A 24,342-nucleotide genomic window follows, 5' to 3' on the forward strand; every position below is an offset into this window, starting at 1 on the left:
TGTGTTGATTCACATGCCTTAATCAGTATAGAAGAAAAATGGGAAGTCCTTTTTTGAATTTCTATTCTCGATGGTCGTGTCTGAGACTTCAGAGGAGGAAATAAACCGGGCAGGTTGCACAGTTGTGACTACCGGCTGCTCTCCTTGAAGAGCTGCCAGTGACGGGGCCCCGGGGGCGCCTAGGGGACGGGGAGCACCTGTAGGGGGCAGCTGTCTGGGAGTCAGGCTGGTGACAGGCTCAGAGCTGCTTCCCCTCCAAGGGGAGAGCTGAGAGGCCCCGTGTCGAGGTCACATTGATGCCTAGGGACAAAAAGATGCTTCCACATTTTGTATAAAGTTTTATTGATAACTTATTGTTTCTTGGTGTAGGTGAGAAGAAAGTACCTCTAGTTCATTTTAAAAAACTCTTTTTTACACTTAAAAATGAAATTTTTATCTGTTTTGTAAAAGGATATTTTATTTCCCTTTGTTTTTTAAAACACGTTTGAAACACTGCTTCTAAGTACCAGGTATCAATCTTTTCTAAAAACGTTTTTTTCCAGTGATTCAACCTCAGGACAGAGGCACACACTCTGGGAATAGAACTTTCTTTTTAAAGTGAGGAACAGCACCTGGAAACAGTGTCAGGGCAGGCAGTGTCTATGGGTGTGTCCGCACGGGCCCTGGAAGCACTTTCCGTTGTGAGCTTGGTTTCTGACCTTCAGAACACCATATTTGAGAATTATTAAGAAAAATCCCTTTTAAGCGTACAATTGATTGTATATTTTGGACATGATTTTGATTTCAGTGGAAGATGAGGAAGAAACAATTGAAGAACAAGAAACGAAAGAAGGAAACATCAACCACCAAGCCGAGCTGTCTCACTTGGTCAGGGAAGGTGAGTGGGTGGCGAGTCGACTTGTGCGTCCCATGCTGGGCGTGTCAGGAGCCTGCGCTGCTCACAGGTGCTGGAACGAGGTCCCGTCCTTACAAAGCCCCCAGAATGTCACTGGGAGCTTCAGGCCCCCGGAGAAAAGGGCAGTGAGGTGTATAACACGCTGCAGCCCTTAACCAAGAGCTTTTTTGTTTGTTTTTGAGACAGAGTCTCACTTGGTCACCCTAGGTAGAGGGAGGTGGCGTCATCACAGCTTGCTACTGCAACGTCAAACTCCTGGGCTCAAGCAATCCTCCCACCTCAGCCTCCCGGAGTGCTAGGATTGCAGGCATGAGCCACTGTGCCCAGCCAACCAAGAGTTTTAAAGTGCACTCTGAGGACAGTATCTGAGAGTAGAACTGCTGGGTCATGTGGCAACTCTGTTTCGCGCCGATGAGCTGCCAGCTGATTTCCATGACAACTGCACCATTTGCGTGGCCAGCAGTGGGCTGCACATGAGAACTCCTTCTCCCTCACGATTGTCTTCTGGGGGGAAACCATCCTGCGGTAGAAGCAGCATCTCATCGAGGTTTTATTTGCATTTCCCTGATGGCTGATGACAAGTGTCTTCTCCTGAGCTTGTTGGCCATTTGTGTGTCTTCTGGGAAGAAGTTTCTATTCAGAGCCAAGTTATTTGTCTTTTAATTGTTGAGCTGTAAAAGTTCTTTATATGTGCTGTATACAAATCCCTCATCAGGTTCATGATTTAAAAACATTTTCTCCCGTTCTGTGGGTCGTCTTTTCACTTTCTCAGTAGTGTCCTTTGAAACACGAAGGTTTTTAATTTTGGATTCCAGTTTATGTATTTTTTTTTCCTTTTGTTGCTTATTCTTTTGGTGTCATACCTAGAAACTGTTGCCCAATCCAAGGTCACAGAAATTGACTCCTTTGTTTTCTTACAATATTTTTATGCTTTAGGCTCTTACACTGAGGAGCTATTTCTCTGTATGGCGTGAGGTGGGAGCCCACCCTCCTTCCTCTACGCAGGGACATCAGCCGTCCCTGTGTGACCAGGGGACACTCCGAGGGGTTACAGGTCACCTCCCAGGAACCAGGACAGAGCCAGCAGATTCTTTATTAGTCAGAAAGATTCTTGAAGCCGAGTCACAGTATGGAATCTGAAACCACATCAGTTAATTTTTGTCCTGTTACGTTAAAATCCAACCTGTTACTTAGTGCCACTGGACTGTTCACTTAAAAATGGTTAAGATGGTAAATTTTATGTTACATGTGTCTTACCACAGTAAAAATAGAAAAGCATCCAGACTGTCTTGCTCTTTGAATGGCTCCCTCTCTGGCTTGGACTGAGCCTTGGTGGCTCAAGCGCAGGGATTCACCGAGCCGTACGGACTGTCCCCGTGTTGTCGCGCTTCCTTACGTAGGGTCTCTAAGATTACGTCTGCCAATAGCACTGCCAGTTTCATCGGAAAGTTCTTTAAGAATAGGAAATCTGCCAAGCTCACAGTGGCAATGTAAGTTTTCCAAATTGTAATTTTCCTTCTCAAATTTTATAATTGGCAACAAATGCTGTCATTTGCTGTCCTTGAGATGACAGCCTCACTTTGTTCGTTTTTGAGACAGTGCCCGAGTCCCGAGGGCCACACGTCGTCAGTTGTTCCGAGTGGTCCTCCGTGACAGAGAGGGCAGGTCGCGCTCCCAGCTCGATGGCCAAAGGCTCTTACTGGAGCTGGAAGCTGCGTGAGGCCCGCGCCCGCACGTGTTCTCGCGGTCAAGGTGCCATGAGCAGTGCTGTCCCCGCACTGACAGGTCGTGAGGGCGGCGGCCACAGTGCCGCTGGCGCCACTGCTCTGGTCTGTGCTCAGGTGGTCACGTTCGCCTCTGTGCCGTCAGCGCAGGTGTCACGGGACGAAAAAGGCAACTGCTGTCTTGGTGTCGTGTGAAAGCAGTTGAGCCTGTGCCCCCCAAGGGTCCTGGGGTCTCTCAGAGGTTTGACAAGCTCGGTACTAAAGTAGTTTTATTGGTAATGGGAAGAATCCAGTATGGAAAAGAAAGAGATTAATAATTCTTGAGGGAAAGGGAAGAAATGAAGATCTTAGAAAGGGGGAAAAAAGATAGGATCCCGAGTGAGCCCCTGTGTAGGCCTCGGACGAGGACACCTTCTGCTGGGACAGCAAGGGACTTGCAGAGATGTCCTCCTTGAAGTCCGACCTCTAACCCCCTGTTGGCAGTGGTGAACGGGAAGCGTGTGGCCTGCGGCGTGACCCCGGGTGTGTGTGGCAGGGGTGGAGCCTTCGCCTGTGGTGCCTTCTTCAGAAGCATCACCACAGTGGAGCCCTCGCCCACCCTCTGTTTCCAGCTCGGGTGGGTTCACGCAGTGCCTGCGCCATGAGAACCCCTGGGCCTGGTACAGAGAGTGTGTGCAGTGAAGTAAAGTCGTCTGTGAAAGGGAAAAAGCCTAAACGGTTTCTGTCCTCACTGCTGTCCCCAGCTGACCTGCCGCTGGACGACTTGCTGAAGTTGTACGAGGGAGCGTTTGTGGAGAACTCCAGGTGGCCCCAGCCTGTCCTCGGGAGCGAAGGATCAGCCAGTGAGGAAGGTGACTCTGACGGTGGCTCTGCACTGTGAGGTTCAAGACTGACATGAAGGAAAAGACTAGTATTCGTCACTTCCAAGTGTGGTCGTGGACGTTTTTACTTGTTTCCTTCATAGTCATTTGTGCTTTCCAAATTTTCTGCATTAAGCAATCTTTTATAATCAGAAAACAGTATGAATTATTTTAAATATAATACTGTGTTTTAGAAAACTGATTTTTTGAATGAATCAAATCACAGGTTGCTAAAATGGGTCATTTCTACTTTTAGCAGATTGTTTACACTCTTGTGTACATATTGCAACTCCAGCCTTGTAGTTTTGAATCTAACTTTAGATAAAGTTTCAATTAAGATTTTAGAATACTAAACTGGAAACGATTCTAGCTCACTGTGCGTGCTAGTGTATCCTCACACCTAAGCTGGAAATCTATCCCCTAGTGCACTGTGGGTGCTAGTGCATCCTCTCACCTAAGCTGGAAATCTATCCCCTAGTGCACTGTGGGTGCTAGTGCATCCTCACACCTAAGCTGGAAATCTATCCCCTAGTGCACTGTGGGTGCTAGTGCATCCTCACACCTAAGCTGGAAATCTATCCCCTAGTGCACTGTGGGTGCTAGTGCATCCTCACACCTAAGCTGGAAATCTATCCCCTAGTGCACTGTGGGTGCTAGTGCATCCTCACACCTAAGCTGGAAATCTATCCCCTAGTGCACTGTGGGTGCTAGTGCATCCTCACACCTAAGCTGGAAATCTATCCCCTAGTGCACTGTGGGTGCTAGTGCATCCTCACACCTAAGCTGGAAATCTATCCCCTAGTGCACTGTGGGTGCTAGTGCATCCTCACACCTAAGCTGGAAATCTATCCCCTAGTGCACTGTGCGTGCTAGTGCATCCTCACAGCTAAGCTGGAAATCTATCCCCTAGTGCGCCATGCATGCCTGTTTACCCTCACGTTCCCGTTCTGTGCCTTGTGGCTTCTCAGGCCACTTCCTGATGAGGAATGTGCGGCTCTTGTCACATGCCCAAACATAATTTTATCATAAAGGTGTTTTTTTTGAAAGATCACAATAACACATGTTCCAACTTGCATCTTAGCAATTCAGTTTATAAATTAAAAAAATTTTAAAGTATAGTTTATTTTGTTCTAGGAAAAATATTTGATTTTTTGAGTCCCTAAATACTGTTGAAAGCAAATATTCATGATTTCAGCTCCTAAGCCTGTATAGACTCGCAGGTGAGCGCCGGGGCTCAGGCAGTGTCTATTTTTTTTTTTTTTTTTTTTTTTGAGACAGAGTCTCACTCTGTTGCCCGGGCTAGAGTGCCGTGGCTTCAGTCTAGCTCACAGCAACCTCAAACTCCTGGGCTCAAGCAATCCTCCTGTCTCAGCCTCCCAAGTAGCTGGGACTACAGGCATGCACCACCATGCCCGGCTAATTTTTTCTCTATATATTTTTAGTTGTCCATATAATTTCTTTCTATTTTTAGTAGAGACGGGGTCTCACTCTTGCTCAGGCTGGTCTCAAACTCCTGACCTCAAGCGATCCTCCCACCTCGGCCTCCCAGAGTGCTAGGATTACAGGCCTGAGCCACTGTGCCTGGCCCTCAAGCAGCATCTTTAAACAGCTTCTCAGAAGCTGGCTGTGCTCTGACCCCAGCTGGCCTTCTCTCACTTGCAGTGGGAAGAAATTTCATGAATTGTTGAATTCTGGATGTTTTTAACAAGCTTTTATGCATCCCAAGAATTTTCTTCTCCTATGGATGATTTTATTAATTTCAGACTTTTAAAAATTTAGACCATCCCATCAAATAGGCACTTGACTTTATAACTCCAGAAAAATGGACATTATTAAGCAATCTTATTTTTTAAAATTTTGTATATGTTAATTTCTAGAAAATGTTCAATGTTAACAATCCATAGGTATAGTCGTCCCCCAGGACTCCCCACACCGAAATCCAGGGTGCGCAAGTCCCTGGTGTAAAGTGGTGTCAAGTTTGCGTGTAGCCTGCGCGCACCTTCCCACACAGCTTAAATCTTTTCTAGATCACCTGTGACACCTCACACAGTACACTTGCTGTGTAAGTGCTTGTTACACTCTATTTTTATACTTGTATTTTGTTATTAGTTTTTTTCTGAATATTTCTGATCCATAGGTGGTTGACTCTATGGACATGGAAACTAGGGGTGTGGAAACTGGGGGTGCAGAAACTGGGGGTGCAGAGGGCCATCTGTAATAACACCAGGATCCCCCTGTGTGTCCCCAGATGTGGAACAGACCCCAAAGGACAGAGGGAAGGTGGAAGTGGTTGTCATAGACTCGCTCCTCAGCATGGACCAGTGCCGCGACGGGGAAAGGACGAGTGTCGCCAGGAAGCACGCGAGGGACATCTCGGAGGTGGCGGCAGCCGCAGAGGTGCTGCTGCCCAAAGGCAGTGCTCGGGTCACGACAGCGGTACAGTTTTGCTTTTTGATGGCGTAGGTGCCCAGTGGACATTTCCAATGTCTTTACTAAGCTCTTAGGCAAAGTGTAAGGGAGATATTGTTAGTCAGATTTTACCAAAAATCGCATAGTTTTTATTCTGCCCATGCCCATCAGTTGACTGCCTTGTGTTAATTTAAGAAGTGCCCTTGCTAGCAAAGAAAGCACAGCTGCCTAAACCAAAGGCCATTGGTAGCTCTCTTCCTTAATCAAAAAGGAAATACACGTACATTTGTTGTGGGCTCTTTTGTTTTGTTTTTGTTTCTACAAACAGGTTAAGTATAACACCCCATCTCTGCTCTACGGAGCTCTGCGGGAATACCAGAAGATCGGGCTGGACTGGCTCGCGAAGCTGTACAAGAGGAAGCTGAACGGCATCCTCGCAGATGACGCTGGCCTGGGGAAGACGGTGCAAGTCATCGCGCTCTTTGCACACTTGGCCTGCAATGAAGGTGAGAGGGTCCTCGAGACCCGGCATGTGGCTCCTGCCCGACTGGGTTTCCACATGACCTCGAGACGTGGCCACAGGTGTAGACCACCCAGCGGCCATGTTTTGGATGAGGGTCAGTCGATTTTACCGGCATTGCGTCTCAAAGGAAAAGCTATTTCAGCTGTGTTCAGTTCCAACTGTTGATAGGAAATATGAGAATTTCATAGAATCCTAATTGTCTGAAAAAGGATTTCCTTTTTTTCATCCTTCGTTCAATAAATATTTATAAAGTACCTCTACAGAAAGCGTGGTGCGACCCGCATCATTGACCGTGTCAGTGTTCACAGTTTGTGCTTTCTAGTGGTGTTTCCCGCGAGCTGTCCCCTGCCTTGCTCTCTGTGCAGGAAACTGGGGCCCCCACCTCATCGTGGCCAGAAGCCGGAACACCCTGAAGTGGGAGCTGGAGCTGAAGCGCTGGTGCCCCGGCTTGAAGGTCCTTTTGTATCTCGGCCGCCCCCGAGGGCGCAGGGCGAAGAGACAGGTACTGCGCCCTGGCCTGGCCTGCCTCTGTGGGTGTGGGGGCGCGTGCGGATAATCGCCTTCCTGCTGCTCCCGCCTTGCACGGCGGAGGGAGGACAGGTGAGAGAAGGGAGTTGAGGTTGAGGCACCAGGTGTTTGGATTGGTGAGAGGGAGAGTTTCTTTCCGGTGAACGTTCTTAAGAAATAAACCTCGGTGGGGTTTCCAGGGGAGATTCGGGATCTCCTTCCCAGGAGGTTCCAGAACAAGAAAGAGCCCATGGGCTTAAATGGTATTGTTGAAAAGAATGACGCTGGCATCGCCTTGTGAAACACGCCTTTGATTATGAATGTACAGTGTGCTCTGAAGTAATATTACTAACTTTCGTTAATGTTACTTGTGAGTGCACCTAGCAGCTTGGATTCATTTCTTTTTCTTTTTTTCTTTTTGAGACAGAGTCTCACTCTGGCCTGGGCTGGAGTACGGTGGCATCATCGTAGCTCACTGCAGCCTCCACCTCCTGGGCTCAAGCAACCCTCCTGCCTCAGCGTCCCGGTAGCTGGGACTGCAGGCATGACACCACACCCGGCTAATTTCTTTCTTTTTTTTTTTTTTTTTGAGACAGAGTCTCACTTTGTTGCCCGAGCTAGAGTGAGTGCCGTGGCGTCAGCCTAGCTCACAGCAACCTCAAACTCCTGGGCTTAAGCAATCCTCCTGCCTCAGCCTCCACAATAGCTGGGACTATAGGCATGCACCACCATGCTTGGCTAATTTTTTTTCTATATATATTTTAGTTGGCCAGATAATTTCTTTCTGTTTTTAGTAGAGATGAGGTCTCGCTGTTGCTCAGGCTGGTCTCGAACTCCTGACCTCAAGCGATCCACCCGCCTCGGCCTCCCAGAGTGCTAGGATTACAGGCGTGAGCCACCACGGCCGGCGGCTAATTTCTTGAGTCAGTGAGTCATGATGAGTCAATGTCTTCTGTAGGCTTTTCTCACAGAACCTAAAAATGGGTTTCAACATATGTATTCATTGATTCTTTCTTGCAGGTGTTACAGTTTCCGTATGATTTGTATTACTCATTTTAAAAATAAGTGATTATGTTACTTTTTCTTGGTGAGAGAGTCACACACGGAGCTCAGGGCCCTGGTGGGAGAGGCTCTCCCGTCCACCTGGGCCCACTCGGTGCCGGGCCCATTTCTCCTCTCTCTTCCAGGAACCTCCCACCTTTCTTCCCACTGTCTTTAATCGTTCTTGGTACTGGCTCCTTCCCATCAGCATTTAAACACACTCAAGTGCATTTCACCAATGACAAGATGGAAAAAAATAATGTGACACACACACACACATACACACATACATATATATATATATAAAACAAATATTACCTTTAGTTTTCTTAATTATGAAGAGTTCTTAATGTGTCAGTAAGAAGATAATGAGCAACCCAGGGGGAAAATGGGTGAGAGGAATAAATAAACATTCCCCAGAAAAATAAACACATCCAAGGAAAGATGTTGGCTGCACTCGAAAGGAAAGAAACACAAATCAAAGCAAATTGCAGCTTTTGGGGGCGTGCCCAGCATTGGCTGAGGTGTGGGCACCACTGGCGCAGCGTGGACGTCCGTTTTGGGAGAAACTAGGCAATGTCTGTGAAGTTCAAGTGCACGCACTCTTTGCCGCGTTTCTGCTGTCAAAAGTGTCCTTAAGGCTGGGCGCGGTGGCTCACGCCTGTAATCCTAGCCCTCTGGGAGGCCGAGGTGGGTGGATCGCTCGAGGTCAGGAGTTCGAGACCAGCCTGAGCGAGACTCCGTCTCTACTAAAAATAGAAATAAAAATTATCTGGACAACTAAAAATATATATAGAAAAAATTAGCCAGGCATGGTGGCGCATGCCTGTAGTCCCAGCTACTGGGGAGGCTGAGGCAGGAGGATCGCTTGAGCCCAGGAGTTTGAGGTTGCTGTGAGCTAGGCTGACGCCACGGCACTCACTCTAGCCCGGGCAACAAAGTGAGACTCTGTCTCAAAAAAAAAAAAAAAGAAAAGAAAAGTGTACTTAATACACGTGGCAGGAGAAGATGCCAGGATGCAGAGTTGTCAGCTGTAGCACTGACCACACCGACACCCACGGGGATCCTGTAGGAAGGGTCTCCAGGGTCCAAAGGCAGCTGAGCCGCGGAGGATGCCTCCCCACGGCTGCAGGCCTGCCGCTCCGCGTACCTGCTGCAGCGCCAGCAGGGCCTCTGGGGTGTGAAGGGCCCCAGGTTAGGAAACTTGAGGAGAATCAAGAAAGGGCCCCCGGAGAGGCGGGGCGTGGAGGAGCACTGGGCGTGCGCACGCTGGTCTGGGGACCTGGGCGGGGTGGGGAGTCCCATGGCCCAGCGCCCAGAGCCAGCGGGGTCAGGGGTGTGTCCATGAAGGACACAGGGCAGAACGGGGTGGGGCAGGGGGCTCACGGGAGCACACGGGAGGCCCCTCGGGGACTGTCTGTCGGTCGAGGGCCGGGACTACCACAGGGCAGGTGGAGGCAGGAAAGACGGGTAGGTAACATCTGCTCTATTATTTACTTATTTAATTGACAAAAACTATTTGTATTTATCATATATAATGTGTTATTTTGAAATATGTGTGCATCGTGGAATGGCTAAACTGAGCTGTTGACACGTGCATCACCTCCCACATTGATTTGTGAGAGCACTTGAATCTCCTCTTGGTGATTTTCAAAGTACGACGCATTGTTGTCACCCATAGTCACCCTCTGTGCAGGGATCCCTTGCACTCGCCCTCCCGTCTCAGGGGACCTTGTCCGTCTGACCAACCTCCCGACGCACACTGACCCAGCCCTGGCCCTGGCTGTGCCTGGGCTTCGCGGGGCTCTCCCCTCCGCTGCACCTGTGCTGCCTGCAGGCGGCGCCGACCCAGGGATCTCAGGCAGCCTGTCCTCTGCCGGGATGGGTGGGGCCCAGGCCGCCTTACTCACCGATCCTCCCCCAGAGCTGAGGGCGAGCACGGCACACATCAGCGGACATTCGCAGAATCAGTGAGCAAATGAGTGATGTGTTCTTACTGCGTAGAGTTGGTAACAAGCTCGTTTCTTTCGAAGGGATGGATGGAGCCCAACAGCTTCCACATCTGTGTCACCTCCTACAAGCAGTTCTTCAAGGACCACCACGCCCTGGCCCGCGTGCGGTGGAAGTACCTGGTGGTCGATGAGATGCAGCAGATAAAGAACATGACGGAGAAGCACTGGGAGGTGCTCTTTCTCCTGCGAAGGTCTGCGGCCGGCGCGCGTCCTCCCGGCATGTCAGCTCCTGGGCTTTTGTCGCTGCCCAACAGCAGCAGCAACTGTGGGGAAATTCGGGCTGGGGATGGTCGTCACATGCACGAGTGTGAGCATGCGTGTGACACATAAAATGTACCACACGGCTGTGCTGCGTGGCCGTGTGATCTGGGGCGGGGTGACGAGCATTCCTTCACAGGCCCGGGAGTGCTCTGGCCTGACTCGAGAGCCTTCTGTAACAATCGTTTGTCTGAAAATCGGCTCGTACCTGTCTGAAGGGTTTGTAATTTTATCATAAGTAGAAATAAAAAGTTCAATTCAAAGATCACTCCAGTGCAAAGGAGATTCCTTTTTGGAAAAAAGGCACAGAATTTGTATTTAATTTCTTAGGTTGCCATTCAAGGGCATGCCAGATATTTATTTATTAAGTGACATTTTAGTAGTTAAAAGAAGTTAAACTCATCTGAAAAATGCATGAAATTATTATTAGAGAGGTTAGTTTAGGTGCGTCCTGGGAGAACCTGGCCCAGAAAAAGTATTGATGCCTGTGACTCAGTTTGAGGAGATGGATTTTGGACGAATCCTGGATGAAGCTAAGGAAGGATCTGGATTGTGAGGTTATGTTGGAGTTGGTTATGTTAATTGTTGCCTAAAAATATGAGCCAGTGGCTAGAAGGTTAGATAGGTTTGTCACACAGACTTTAACAGTGTTTGCTGTCACAGGATTTGACATTCGTAATTAAAGGACTTTAAAAGAGAAACAAATTTGAGGAAATGTTTGACAGAAGGAAAATTTCCATATATTTTGGGTTAAGGAAGGTACAAGTAAGGACGTAAAAGAAATAAAAATATTCTTTAGGTGAGTAATAGATTTGGTTAAACCCACAGGAAATTATTTGAAGACTCAATGTTTAAAAAAATCCAGTAGCACATATGATGTAAATATTTCTGCTTTTGTGAATTTGTGGTCTAAAAATGTTGGTGCTAGCAGGTAGGAGGTGTGTTTGGAGCTATGTCGTGACAGTGTTTCAGCAGACGCAGCTTTGGGGAAACTTCTCTTCTGCGTGCCGAGTGTGTGTTTGCAACGCTGGTACTGGAAGGTCCATCAGGGAGTGTCAGGTGCTACACGAGGGTCTCCTTGTGTGTTACAAGGACTCATGCGTGTTTCCCAGCACGGCCAAGTGGTCCTGGAACACGCGTTCGTCAGTGCTGCCATGGTCCTCACAGATGCCACTGCGCATGGCCGCCCTCCTGCAACACGAGTCCCCCTGGTGGGACAGAGCGTCGTGGGCGTGGCGAGGAGAGATGGGACATGCTCTTCTTCTCTTCTGCAGCCAGCACCGCCTGCTGCTGATAGACAGCCCCCTGCACAACACCCTCCCGGAGCTGTGGACCATGGTGCACTTCCTGATCCCCGGCATCTCCAGGCCCTACTTGGACTTCCCGGTGAAAACAGCCAACGAGGAGAACCAGGACTACTGCCACAAGCTCGTCATCCGGCTGCACAGAGTACGCTGTCACTCGCTTGCCGGAGCCACTGGCTCCCAAGGTCTCGCTGGGGTGGCAGACAACCTGGTCGCCACATTCCACACACAGCAGAACGTGGGGACGGACCCTGATCTCCCGAAGTTTTTCTAGCGTTTATCTGATTTCCCCCCCCCCCGGTTGTTATTTAGTTTTAGATGAAATAAGTAGAGGAGAAAAGAAAGGTTGTTTACGTCTTACTGAGTGGGGCTCAGTCCTCTGGGCTTGGCGGGAGCAGAGCCTGCACCCGGGAGAGCTGGGGGACCCTGGAGCCTGGTGTGGCCACGGTGGCATCGGCTCTCAGCTGCATCTTTGCTTTGCCCCCTTCATTTCCTTCAGGGCAGGTCTGACAGGAAGACATGAGGCTTAAAGGAGAGAAAGGGCGGCAGCTCACAGGTGCTAAGCGGGTGGTTCTTCTGGTCCCGGAAGCCACCCGGAACATATGGGCTCAGGAGAAAGTCTGTGGACCTGTCACCCAGAGAGTGGCAGGGACAGAGAGAGATGAGAGTTTACAGTGACAGTTAAGAAGTGACAATAACAACTGTATTTTCTCCTTAAGTCACTCAGTATCTCCAACCCCACAGCATATCATAGGTTGAATGCAACTGTTTCGTAGACCACATGCAGTTAAAAAAAAGGAAGGGAAAAAAAGAAAATAATTCAATAAATCTTTTAATATGATGTTACTTGAAAAGTAAAGGGTGCCACATGAATTATAATGAAACTTATGCTGTCTTTAGATGATACAACCATTTATTTTACGGAGATCTAAACGGGATGTTGAAAAGCAACTGACTAAGAAATACGAACATGTGTTAAAATGCCGTCTTTCTAATCGTCAGAAGGCCTTATACGAAGATGTTATACTACAGCCACGGTAAGGCTTGTAACGAATAGATGGAAATGGTGTAATGCGATCTCTTTATTTCTCAGTACTGATATATTCATTCATATTCACTACCCTTAACCTAGTGGTCCCCAGCGTTTTTGGCACCAGGGACCAGTTTTATGGAAGATGGTTTTTCCACAGACTGGTGGGTGAGAGGTGGGAGATGGTTTGGGGATGATTCAAGTGCATCACGTTTATTGTGCAGTCAGACCTCTCTGATAATGATAATCTGTATTCACAGCTGCTCCCCAGCGCTGGCATCACCGCCTCAGCTCCAGCTCAGATCATCCAGCATTAGATTCTCATAAGGAGCCACCTAGACCCCTCGCACGCGCAGTTATAGTAGGGTTCGCGCTCCTATGAGAATCTAATGGCCCCGCTGATCTGACAGGAGGCAGAGCTCAGGCGATGATGCGAGCGATGGGGAGCGGCTGTAAATACAGATGAAGCTTCGCTCACTCACCGGCCGCTCACCTCCTGCTGTGCGGCCCGGTTCCTAACAGGACATGGACTGGTACCAGTCTGCAGCCCAGGGGCTGGGGACTGCAGCCTTAAATTGTGTTTATTAGGATTGCATTTGCAGAGTGTCTTTTCAGATTACATTCAAATTGAGGTTAAATATGTCATTTTTAACCATCAATTAAGTAGGTTATTAAAAAATGAAAGAGCATAAAATAGCTCAAGATTAGCTATGTAACTCAAGATCTCTTTGAAAGAGCATTAACATTAGGAATCAGTTGTATAAATATCTCTATTAGTACACTCATATCGTTATCCAGTCACTGTTTATGTGTCTGAGTTCAGTAAGAGCCAAGAGTGCTTTTTATCTTTTCCCCGTATTGGATATCTTAGTTCTCCATCCACAGTTACTGTGTGTCAGTGAATATAAAATAGTGAGCACTGACCTCGCTGTGTAGGGAGAGGGAGACATTGCCAGTGTTAGACGAAGGCTCCTGGGGGAGCAGGGACAGGCACAGGCTCCAGTGTCCCTGAGAATTGACAAGAATTCTTTCTGGGGAAGTCCACGGGCACGTCCAGGACGGCATCCTGGGAACACTGGGCTCTGGGTTTAGTGCCTCTGGCAGGAATATGGTCAGGAGACTTGGGCTGCTCTGTCCCTTGACCTTGGGAAGCTTCCAAGGTCCCCGTGGCTTCCCCTCATGTCTTCTCAGGAGCGGGTCAAAGCAGAACACTTGTGAGGGAGAAGTGAGCATCCACTGCCGGGAGGGGGAGGGCGTGGCAGAGGCTCATCGGTGTGTGCCCGAGAGCCAAACCCAGAGGCTGATCTGGGCCCGTTCCACTCAGACATCTGCCCCCAGTGTAGAGAGATTATGCAGTGGAAGCAGGCAGCATGACAGTGACAGCTTGCAGCATGTCTGTCCCTTGAGGGACTCTGCTCCTGTTGGGACTGGCCACTGTGTGAGTCTGGGGGACACCTGTGGTCCTGGGGTCTCTTTGGCTTCTCTCCTGTGTTGGGTCTCCTGCTTCCTACGTCCCGTGTCTTCTTGTGTTGTTTGTTATTTGTTCCTACTTACTCCCTCAATGAACAGCAGCCTCTTGAGAAAGAGTACAGGAAGAGAGAAATTTTTTTGACGAAGCATCTTTAAAAAGTCCTTATTCTAGATTTCTAGTTTGGAAAACATTTTCCTTCTGAATTTTTAAGGCTTTGCTCCATTGTCTTCTTCTAGCTTCCATAGTTGCTGTTGAAAAGTCTGTAGAATTCTGATGTTTCTGATCTGTGTCCATGGTCTACCTTTTGTCTTTGGAAGCTTATGGAAAATTTCTGTTTCCCATGGTGTTTGAAGTATTAAAGGAATGTGCCTTATTTGTGTCCATACTCAACACTTGAACGGGGCACTCTGTGAGCCGCAGTGATCTGGAAATGTCTTCCGTTATGGCTAATTACACTGAATTAGTTTCCTTGACGATTTCTTTCACTTAGTTTCTCTCCTCCTCTTTCCCTCCCCTGCCCTTCTCACGCTGTCTCTCAACCTCTGCTCATGCAGATGTTGCAACATCTCTGGAGATAGCTGACTTACGTCCCTATCCTTTCTCTTTTATTCTCCATCACTTTGTTAGCACTGGAGGTTCACCTTTTGGGAGACTTATTCAATTGTATTTTTGAACCCTAATATCATGACTTTTAAAAAAAATTCTACAATGTTTGTTTTTATTGACATTCTACTTTTGTTTCCTGGATGTATTAATATTTTCTCATATCTCCCTGAGGAAATTACTGACAGTTTAAACATCTCTTTTCTTCTTGCAGACTGTCTTTTCCCCTGAAATTGTTTTTGTTTGTTTGTTCTAGTCTCTAATCTTTTATTTTAGGGCTTTAGGGGCTTTTCTCAGATATCTGATAATCCTGAATTATCTTCTCATGTTAAAATGAAGGACTAAGACACTGCTGTGAGATTCTATGGATCTGGGTGGGCTTGTCAGCCGTGAGCTCCAGTGAGGAGATGTGGCTGGGCTATTTGTGAGAGGACCCTCAAGGCACTGCTGCGTGGCTTTTCACCCTGGGCCTCTGAGGGGCTCCAAAGAGGAGCCATTCGTTTGCCCAGAGAGTAAAACTGGCTGCGCCTTCTGCACAGCGCGCCAGGGAAGAGAGTTGGGACTCTTGGCACCTGCAGCTTTGCTCTTGCGCCCCACGGTAGCTGAGTTTTGCTGAGGCGAGGGAAAGGCTGCAGCAAGGAGTGGGGGGGATTAGGGATATGACCGCCTGTCTGACGGGCTGCAGCAATGTCTTCTCTCAGCGTGCCCGTCCCCTCTGCCCCATGAGGACCTGGCTTTGCAGCTCCTGGTCCATCCGTGGGGTCGGTGGTCACACGAGGCTAGGGGTCTGGCTGCGTGGAGTGGCCAAGCCCAGGATCCCTGACGTGCACCGCAGCTGCTGAGATTCTGTTGCTGTGTCCACTACACCAGTGTCCTTATCTCTGCAGTTTTATGTCTTTTAAAAATCCCTTTATAGAAGTGTCCGTGGGTCTGGGGCGGAGTGACGCTGATGCATGTGTTCAGCCATCATCTCTCCCAGAAGTCCCATCCTGCATTACAGAGAATGACCCAGAGAACGGAAATCTTTCAGAGTTTTTGAATGAGCCTGAAACAGATGTTTTCTTGTTTGTTTTTTATAATTCCCTGCAGAACTCAGGAAGCTCTGAAAAGCGGACAGTTTGTCAGTGTCCTTCACGTTCTGATGAAATTGCAGAGAATCTGTAACCATCCTGATCTCATTAATCCCAGACTCTCAGGCTCTTCCTATGTGTCTGAGGCCTTGGAATTCAGAACCGCTTCCCGTATCCTCCAGGCCCTGGAGCACGGAGTGTGGAAGGTGACGGCAAAGGGAAATGGAACACAAAGTTCTGTCTGAGGAGCACGCAGGCCTCACGCTGTTTACAGCCACACCATCACTGTCTGGTGGTGGGAAATCTTCCCACGGCTAAATGCGGTTTAGGGACCAAGGACCAGCTTTGCCGTCTTTGGCATGGAGACGCGCTGGCCCAGGGTCTTCCCCAGGCAGCTCTCGCGTCCCGCCCCTCTGCCTCCCGCATCCCCTGCTCTATCCAGCTGTCCTCCCCTTCTCTTCCTGACCTCGGTGCTTCCCCCCAGCTGTGCATCTGTCACCAACTGTTGTGTGTTACCCCAGTGGTCACGTTAATGGCAAAACCCTCCTAAGCAGACTCAGCATGAGTCTTGGGCCGTTATCCTGCCGCCCCGAATTACATCAGAGTATTACAGGTTGTAACGGAGTGAGGGTGCTCCTGGGTTTTCAGTGCTCTGAGTGGTAACTCACCACAGAGGCTTTACTCCCCGAAACCTGTTCAGGGTAAAGTGACATCAGCCTGTGGACTTCCAGCCACCCTCTCCTGTGGCCAAGGGGTCGGGCGAGTTAGTCTTTGCCCTGCCGGTCATCCACCAAGGCAGCTATCCCCAACCTTTTTGGCACCACAGGCCGGTTTCATGGAAGACAATTTTTGTAGGGACGAGGGGTTAGGGGTAGGCAGAGCTCAGAGGAGGCGGCGCTTACACAGTGATGCGAGCCATGGGGACACCCATAAATACAGATGAAGCTTCGCTCGCCTCCTGCTGTGTGGCCCAGTTCCCATGTTTCCTGGAAGAGAATTTTTCTACGGGTGGGGGATGGAGTGCATGGTCTGGTTCCTAACAGGCCATGGACCAGTACCGGCCTGTAGCCTGGGGGTTGGGGACTGCAATGCTAAGGGACTGGGCCTTCTAGGTTGAGGGGGACATTCCAGGGAAGCCTGAACGTGTAACACAGCGGATTCTTTTCATGCCAGGACACCGACATGTCGATCTTTGATCTGATTGGGGTAGAAAATAAAATGACACATTACGAGGCCCAGGTGCTGCCCAGACAGAAGGTGACGCGGAAGCTCATTGAAGAAATCTACAACTCACCCCCTCTGCAGTCCAGACCCCACCCGGTCAAGATCAAGCCAAGCAGGTGGGCTGCAGGAGGGAGAGGCGTGCCGGTCTGCACGCGCAGTCAGCTGGGGTGCGCAGGCGTGAATGTGGCGGGTGCTGTGGGCGACTGTCCGTCCGCTCCCTCTGCGCCGTGGCGGCCCTGCCAGCAGTTCAGGACTGATGCTGACCTTCAGGACGGGGGTGTAGACAGTGTGCCCGGGAGGCCTGTCTGTCCTCAAACATGCTCCTGAGTGGAGGATCCGTTTCTAGGAGTGGGGTTATGGATGATTTGCCAAACCTCCCGGGAAAGGTCAGCATTCCCAGCCTTTCTCTGGTGCAAGCCCCTCTGCCTTTTGGTTGGCCTGACTTTCCAGCCCCCCGACACCCACCTGCTCCTGCACTGGGATATCTGTGCCGCCCCAGGGCCCAGAGACTTGTGTTTAATCAATTTATATTAATGTAATTATTGAAATTGCTGGATTAAAATCCACAGTTGTTGGTCATTTTCAAGTTGTTCCATCTCTTCCTTGGTCTTTCTTTTGTGTTTTTCTGCCAGTTTTTGGATCAAGTCCCTTTTATGTTTCCATTCTGTTTCCACTGTTGGCCTATTATTTATGCCTCTTTTAAAATATTTGTTAGTGGTTGCCCTCGGGTTTATAAGATACGTCTTTAATTAATCACAGTCTGCCTTGAAGTGACGACATGTTGTTTGACACGTTGCGTGGAGCCTTGCGAGACGTGTCCGGGCTCCCCCTCCTGTGTGTCGTGCTGCTGCTGCTTTGCATTCCTTGCACATACGCAGAAGCGCAGAACTCACCGCTTCTGGTTTTGCTGCAGACCAGAGTTTGGCAAACTACCACTCCTGGGACAAATCCGGCCAACACCACTAAGAATGGTTTTTACATTTTAAATTGTTCCTAAAAAGTCAAAGTAAGAATGATATTGGTGACAGGTGAAAATTGTATGACATTGAAATTTTAGTGTCATCTGTGGCTGTGTCCATGCCACGGTGGCAGGGCAGCATGTGAGGCCAGAGGTCCTGCCACTTGTAGCACGTGCCAACCCTGGTTTGGGAAGACACTTGACCAGATGTGAAGAGCAGGTGTCTCTAGTGGTAGAGATGTGGTGCCTTGTGTTTATTTTTTGTGTGGTTCTCGAAGTGTGCTGTGGTCGGTCGTTGTTGCCAGCCGCTCTCCCAGTGAGGGACAGTGCTCTGTTCTCCACTTCCCTAGACCCAGCAGCACCGGGTGCCCAGTGACTGCTCTGAATGCCAGGTACGGAGGAAGGTGACAGTGTTATAAATCCCATCCCAGGAAAGAGTCTACATGAACGTCAGTTATAAACTGTATTTCACAGTTGAGTTATGCAGTTGATTTTAGTAAATTTTACACCTAGCTCTTCCGTGCGTCTCTTGAGGCCTCCTTCCTTTCGGTTCAGGCTTAGGGTTGTGTTGCGACTGCCCTTAACACGGGACTCCACGCACCGTCTCCACCAACTTTCTGTCCCGGAGCCTTCCTCTTGTCCACACACGTGCAGCTGCTGTCCACGACAGCCTCGCCCTCCCTGGGCCTTCCTCGTGGTGCCGCCTGGCCCTGGAGATGCCCTTCCTGTGACATATCCAGTCTCAGGAGACTGGCTGCCCCCTACAGAACTATCTAGAAGAAAAGTACCAAGTTCTCTTAATCTCAGCCCAACTCAGTGTGCAACTTGAGATTAAAACCCTCCACTGTCTATGTCTGAACTTGTCTTTCTGTGTAGCACGAGGATTGAGTTAAGCAGTTCCAGGCCCCATGTTGTCTGTGTGCCTCACCGAGCGTCTGTGGCCAGTTTTGACTGTTGTGAGAAGCATCAGCTGTCCTGGGACTAGAGCAGGAGTGGCGTGGCCTTTCCCCAAGCCCGCACGAATCGGCACATGTCTCCGCATTGTCCAGTGCTGTTGTCACGATGTACACTTGAGGTGTTTCTTGTATTAAAACTGATTCCCAGGTTGTTCCAGCCTGTTCCTTACGGACAGAAGCCAGAGGGCAAGATGGTCGTTTTTCCGAGTGTTCAGGCACCTCGCCCTGTGACCTCAGCCACTGTGACCCAGGCAGGACAGACGCGAGGAAGACCACCTGCCACCACAGTCTCTGCAAATCAAGGTGCGTGGACCCACAGCTGAGCCGTGATGTGTGACACGGCACTGGTTACCACGTGTGTCCCAGCCCCACACTCAACCGCCCCACACTCGAGCCCACAGCAGCGAGACACAGTGCTGTGCCCCTGTCGGCCGTGCCGGGATTCCCTCTTGATGCTGCTATTGAGCTTTGAGTTCAGTGTTTTGATTTTTCAGTTATATAATTAACCACGTTATGCTTGTATAGAAAGGTTACTTCTAAAGGGAAAATGCCAAGAATGTGATTGTGGTATAATCTTGGGAGGTTTATTTTAAATTGAGATTGTTCAAAATAACAATTGTAATGACGTAAACTGCTTCGCGCAAACCAAGGTTATCGATTTTGGTGGCAGCAGCCTGGCCCCCTAGACCTCTTGGGCTCCCATACACCAGCGGCTGTGACCTTCAGCACAGCCATTAGCCCTGCCCATCCTGTGAAACCGCGAAGCCGCGGGCTCAGACACAGCCCCACTCATGGCCTCTGGTCCTGCCCACTCAGTGGCCAGCTCACGTTGTCTTCTTTTTTTATTTTATTTTATTTTTTGAGACAGAGTCTCACTCTGTTGCCTGGGCTAGAGTGCCGTGGCATCAGCCTAGCTCACAACAAACTCCAACTCCTGACCTCAAGTGATCCTCCTGCCTCGACCTCCCAGAGTGCCACGGTGCCCGGCCCAGGGAGAATTCTTGACAAACAGCCTTTGCAGTCGCCCTCTCCTGGCTCCTTCCTTCTTTACACGCTCCAGCCTGTCCTTTGTTCTCCACTGCATGGCCCAGTGCTTCCCGGCTGTCCTCAGCCTTGGCCCAAACACACCAGTCCATTAATCTTCCTCAGTTTCCTCACGTAGGTCGACACTAGGGTATCGCAGGTAGGTATCTTGTTTGCAAATGGTAACCTTTAGCTGCTGTGCTAGTTTACTAGAGTAGCTGCTACGTCGATTTGCTGTGTTAGTTTGCTAGGGTAGCTGCTGCATTAGCTGCTGCGTTGGTTTGCTAGGGTAGCTGCTGCATTAGCTGCTGGGTTGGTTTGCTAGGGTAGCTGCTGGGTTGGTTTGCTAGGGTAGCTGCTGGGTTGGTTTGCTAGGGTAGCTGCTGGGTTGGTTTGCTAGGGTAGCTGCTGGGTTGGTTTGCTAGGGTAGCTGCTGGGTTGGTTTACTAGGGTAGCTGCTGGGTTGGTTTGCTAGGGTAGCTGCTGCGTTGGTTTGCTAGGGTAGCTGCTGCGTTGGTTTGCTAGGGTAGCTGCTGCGTTGGTTTGCTAGGGTAGCTGCTGCGTTGGTTTGCTAGGGTAGCTGCTGTGTTAGTTTGCTAGGGTAGCTGCTGGGTTGGTTTGCTAGGGTAGCTGCTGCGTTGGTTTGCTAGGGTAGCTGCTGGGTTAGTTTGCTAGGGTAGCTGCTGGGTTGGTTTGCTAGGGTAGCTGCTGCGTTGGTTTGCTAGGGTAGCTGCTGCGTTGGTTTGCTAGGGTAGCTGCTGGGTTGGTTTGCTAGGGTAGCTGCTGGGTTGGTTTGCTAGGGTAGCTGCTGGGTTGGTTTGCTAGGGTAGCTGCTGGGTTGGTTTACTAGGGTAGCTGCTGCGTTGGTTTGCTAGGGTAGCTGCTGGGTTGGTTTGCTAGGGTAGCTGCTGGGTTGGTTTGCTAGGGTAGCTGCTGGGTTGGTTTACTAGGGTAGCTGCTGCGTTGGTTTGCTAGGGTAGCTGCTGGGTTGGTTTGCTAGGGTAGCTGCTGGGTTGGTTTACTAGGGTAGCTGCTGCGTTGGTTTGCTAGGGTAGCTGCTGGGTTGGTTTGCTAGGGTAGCTGCTGTGTTAGTTTGCTAGGGTAGCTGCTGCGTTGGTTTGCTAGGGTAGCTGCTGCATTAGCTGCTGGGTTGGTTTGCTAGGGTAGCTGCTGGGTTGGTTTGCTAGGGTAGCTGCTGCATTAGCTGCTGTGTTAGTTTGCTAGGGTAGCTGCTGGGTTGGTTTGCTAGGGTAGCTGCTGGGTTGGTTTGCTAGGGTAGCTGCTGCGTTGGTTTGCTAGGGTAGCTGCTGCGTTGGTTTGCTAGGGTAGCTGCTGGGTTGGTTTGCTAGGGTAGCTGCTGCGTTGGTTTGCTAGGGTAGCTGCTGCGTTGGTTTGCTAGGGTAGCTGCTGCGTTGGTTTGCTAGGGTAGCTGCCATAGCAAAAAACCACAGACTGGGCTCAAGCCTCAGGGGGTTTCTCCTCCAGTCCTGGAGGCTGGACCGAGGTCAAGGTGTGGGCAGGGCCAGGTCCTTCAGAGGCCTCTCTCCTTGGCGGGCAGCCGCGCCTTCTCACTGTGTGCTCACACAGCCTCTGCTCTGCGTGCGGACAGATCTTGCTCTAGCGCCCTCCCGCTCCTATCAGGACACTGGCCCCATGGGGTGAGGGCCCCGCCCTGTGGCCTCATGAATCCTGCTACCTCCTCAGGAGCCCCTTTCCAAACACGGCCGCATTGTGTCATATTACGGGTCGGGGCTCCCGTGTGTGCATTTGGGGGGACACGTGGTTCAGTCCGTGATAGCCACGATGTGTCAGTGGCTTGCCCTCCCCAGAGGCGGAGTCATTCCCTTATGTCCACAGCACAAAGCCTCCCGTGGGTTCAGGCACGTTGTTCTAAGCAAAGCTATGGGGTGGCACCTGCCTAAAATGTCTTCCCTGTGACCGAGACGTCAGGCAAAGCCTTTCCTCACTCTTCCTCAGGCATCCGTGTGGCCTGCGGGGAAGGCGGCGTTTCCAGTTACTGCCAGACTTCAGCCCGCCAGCGAGGACCGGCTTACACTCACTCTGCTTCCGTTAAGCAGGTGGAGAGGCCATGAGAGCAGCTCTGCTGGCGTCCATCGCAGGCCCGCAGAGCCGAGGGGCCCAGCCAGAGGTGCCGGTGACACTGCAGTTCCAGGGGAGCAAGTTCACACTGTCGCACAGCCAGCTCCGGCAGCTCACGGCGGGCCAGCCGCTGCAGCTGCAAGGTACTGCTGCGCCGTGGGGGCCCGCTGTGTTCAACAGCTTGAAGGGTCAGCAGGTTTAACAGGCAGCCTCAGTTTTGAGATATTAAAAGGCAAAAGCCAAAAATAATAATTGTACATCTTTGAATCTAGAGAACACAGTCGCCTAAATGCCACCAACGTTGTGATTGTCAGAGTTAGGGTAGGGACGTGTGCGTGCTTTCTAAGAATACGTGTCGGGGAGGGGCCTTAGCTTGTCTGTCTTCTGTGGTGCCTCCGTTGTACCTCGAGAGTGGGTCTGTTGGCGCCAGCTCCTGGCTCCGGGAAGCAGCTGGGCTGGGCGAGCCGGACGCCCTTCCTGGCACCGGGGAGCTGCGTGCAGGACTGCGAGTGTTCCGTGCAGGTAGGTTGTAAGTAAAACCCTCCTTACGTTGGACAGTGATCAGTCGTGATCAGAGCCCAACAAACAAGTTACTGAGAAGTAAGTTTTAGGTATTTTATAGGGTCATGATAATTTAGCATTGATAATTTCCTCCTGGTTTTAAGTACTCCTTTATATGCTATATACAAATTTCTTAGCAGAGCCTTTAGGGGAGAACCATCAAAAAACATTAGCACCGATTTCCTTTTTTTAAATTTATTTTTAATTGATAAAAACTGTATGTATTTGTGAGGTGCAATGTGGTGTTTTGAGAGAGATGTATTTACACACAGACACACACACGCTGTGGAATGATTAAGTCAGCTAGTTAACATGCATTGCCTCAAACACTTACCATTTTTTGTGGTAAGAACATTTAAAATCTGCTGCCTTCGCAATTTTCAAGTACATAATACATTGTTATGAGGTGGTCACCGTGCGCCAGAGCTCCCGAACCTGTTTCTCCTGTCAACGCCGATTTCTTCCATAAACAGTGTCATGCAGGCAGGATATGACAGCACTTAGTTTCTCTGTTATTTTTATCATGCTTCTTAGGTGATTATTGAGGTTAATTTGAAACTATTTTTGTTTTTCAAACTGGAGATTTAAAAAAATCAACTTTATTGAGTTATAATTAAAATGCAATAGAATGTACTCATTTTAAGTACCCACTTTGGGAGTGCTGACAAGTTTTTACAGCCATTCAACCACCAACACAGTGAAGATCTAGAACATTCTCATCACCCCAGAAAGTCGCCTGGTGCCTCTTCCTGGTCTTCCCGCCCCTCAGCCCCCGGCAACCTCCGACCTGCTTTCTGTCGCTAGAGATTGAATTAGTCTTCTCTAGAACTTCACATAAATGAGTCATATTGAAATTGTCTTTAATATAATATATTCCTTTAAATGGATTTGGTGATAATGCCTTAGCTGCATTATTTTTAAAACAAGACTCTTCAAATGTTTTTGCAGTTAAAACATTAAATATTTTTAGTTAAGACACACAAGACGGATCAGTATTGTAAATCTTTGCTGTCACATTGTTCAGAAACAAGTGCTGTCTCTTCCTTCATAGGAAGCGTCCTTCAGATCGTGTCTGCCCCCAGCCAGCAGCACCTGCGGCCCCTGGGCCCCGCCGTCCCGCAGAGTGTGCTACAGCCGGTCCTGCTCCATCGTGCTTTCGGGAACCCCCCAGCACACGCTGCGCCAGGTCAGTCGCTGTGACCCCTGCCCTCCCACGCACTGGCAGCGGCTGGGGATGGCTGGTGCCATGTCCTGCTCTGGGGCCTCCCGTCCACAGATGTGGAAACTGAGTCACAGAGAGGTTCAGTCAGGTGCCCAACTGTGTACAGCTGGTGAGGGCAGAGCCAGGATGCAAGGCAGGTGGTTCGGTTGGTTCTGTCTCCCTAGAGATGGAACGAGAGAGAAAACGCAAACGCTTTCTCCTGTCTCTCCCTCAGACCAGGTCCCGCCTGTTGGCCTCTTGTAACCTTAATTACCTCATAAAGACCCCACCTCCAGACACGGTGACACTGGACTTCAGCATGTGAATTGGGGGGACACAGATCAGCACACAGCAGATCGCCCTGCCCGAGCACCCAGCTCTGCGGCGATGTGGGGGGTGGGTAAGGGCCGCGGCCTTCCGCGCCGCCTGTGCTCAGGGCTGAATACTTCACGCCACGTTGGAGCCTCTCATCCCAGCCTCATGTGTTTGGGATTTAAGGAAAAGGAGATTTTTTTTTTTTTTTTTTTTTTAAAGCCCATTAACAAACTCTACTCTGGGATACCAGGTGAAACAAGCATATGTTAATATTTCAGTTTTAAGAGCTGTGGGGAG

General features: G+C 49.8%; 1 protein-coding gene across 1 annotated transcript in view; it reads left to right on the top strand.

Moving 5' to 3' along the window:
* LOC123625990 (E1A-binding protein p400-like) overlaps positions 1-24,342 on the top strand; it is an 81,556-nt gene that overhangs the window by 26,999 nt on the left and 30,215 nt on the right. Inside the window, exons 13-26 of the mRNA XM_045534730.1 lie at positions 788-877; positions 3,363-3,470; positions 5,728-5,915; positions 6,217-6,394; positions 6,777-6,913; positions 9,993-10,162; positions 11,504-11,678; positions 12,434-12,570; positions 15,727-15,913; positions 16,881-17,047; positions 18,994-19,148; positions 21,947-22,111; positions 23,581-23,715; positions 23,916-24,051. Of these exons, the coding sequence (XP_045390686.1) occupies positions 788-877; positions 3,363-3,470; positions 5,728-5,915; positions 6,217-6,394; positions 6,777-6,913; positions 9,993-10,162; positions 11,504-11,678; positions 12,434-12,570; positions 15,727-15,913; positions 16,881-17,047; positions 18,994-19,148; positions 21,947-22,111; positions 23,581-23,715; positions 23,916-24,051 (2,128 nt within the window). The remainder of the gene's footprint in view (positions 1-787; positions 878-3,362; positions 3,471-5,727; positions 5,916-6,216; positions 6,395-6,776; positions 6,914-9,992; positions 10,163-11,503; positions 11,679-12,433; positions 12,571-15,726; positions 15,914-16,880; positions 17,048-18,993; positions 19,149-21,946; positions 22,112-23,580; positions 23,716-23,915; positions 24,052-24,342) is intronic.

Source organism: Lemur catta, chromosome 21 (genome assembly GCF_020740605.2).
Source record: "Lemur catta isolate mLemCat1 chromosome 21, mLemCat1.pri, whole genome shotgun sequence".
Taxonomy (NCBI): Eukaryota; Metazoa; Chordata; class Mammalia; order Primates; family Lemuridae; genus Lemur; species Lemur catta.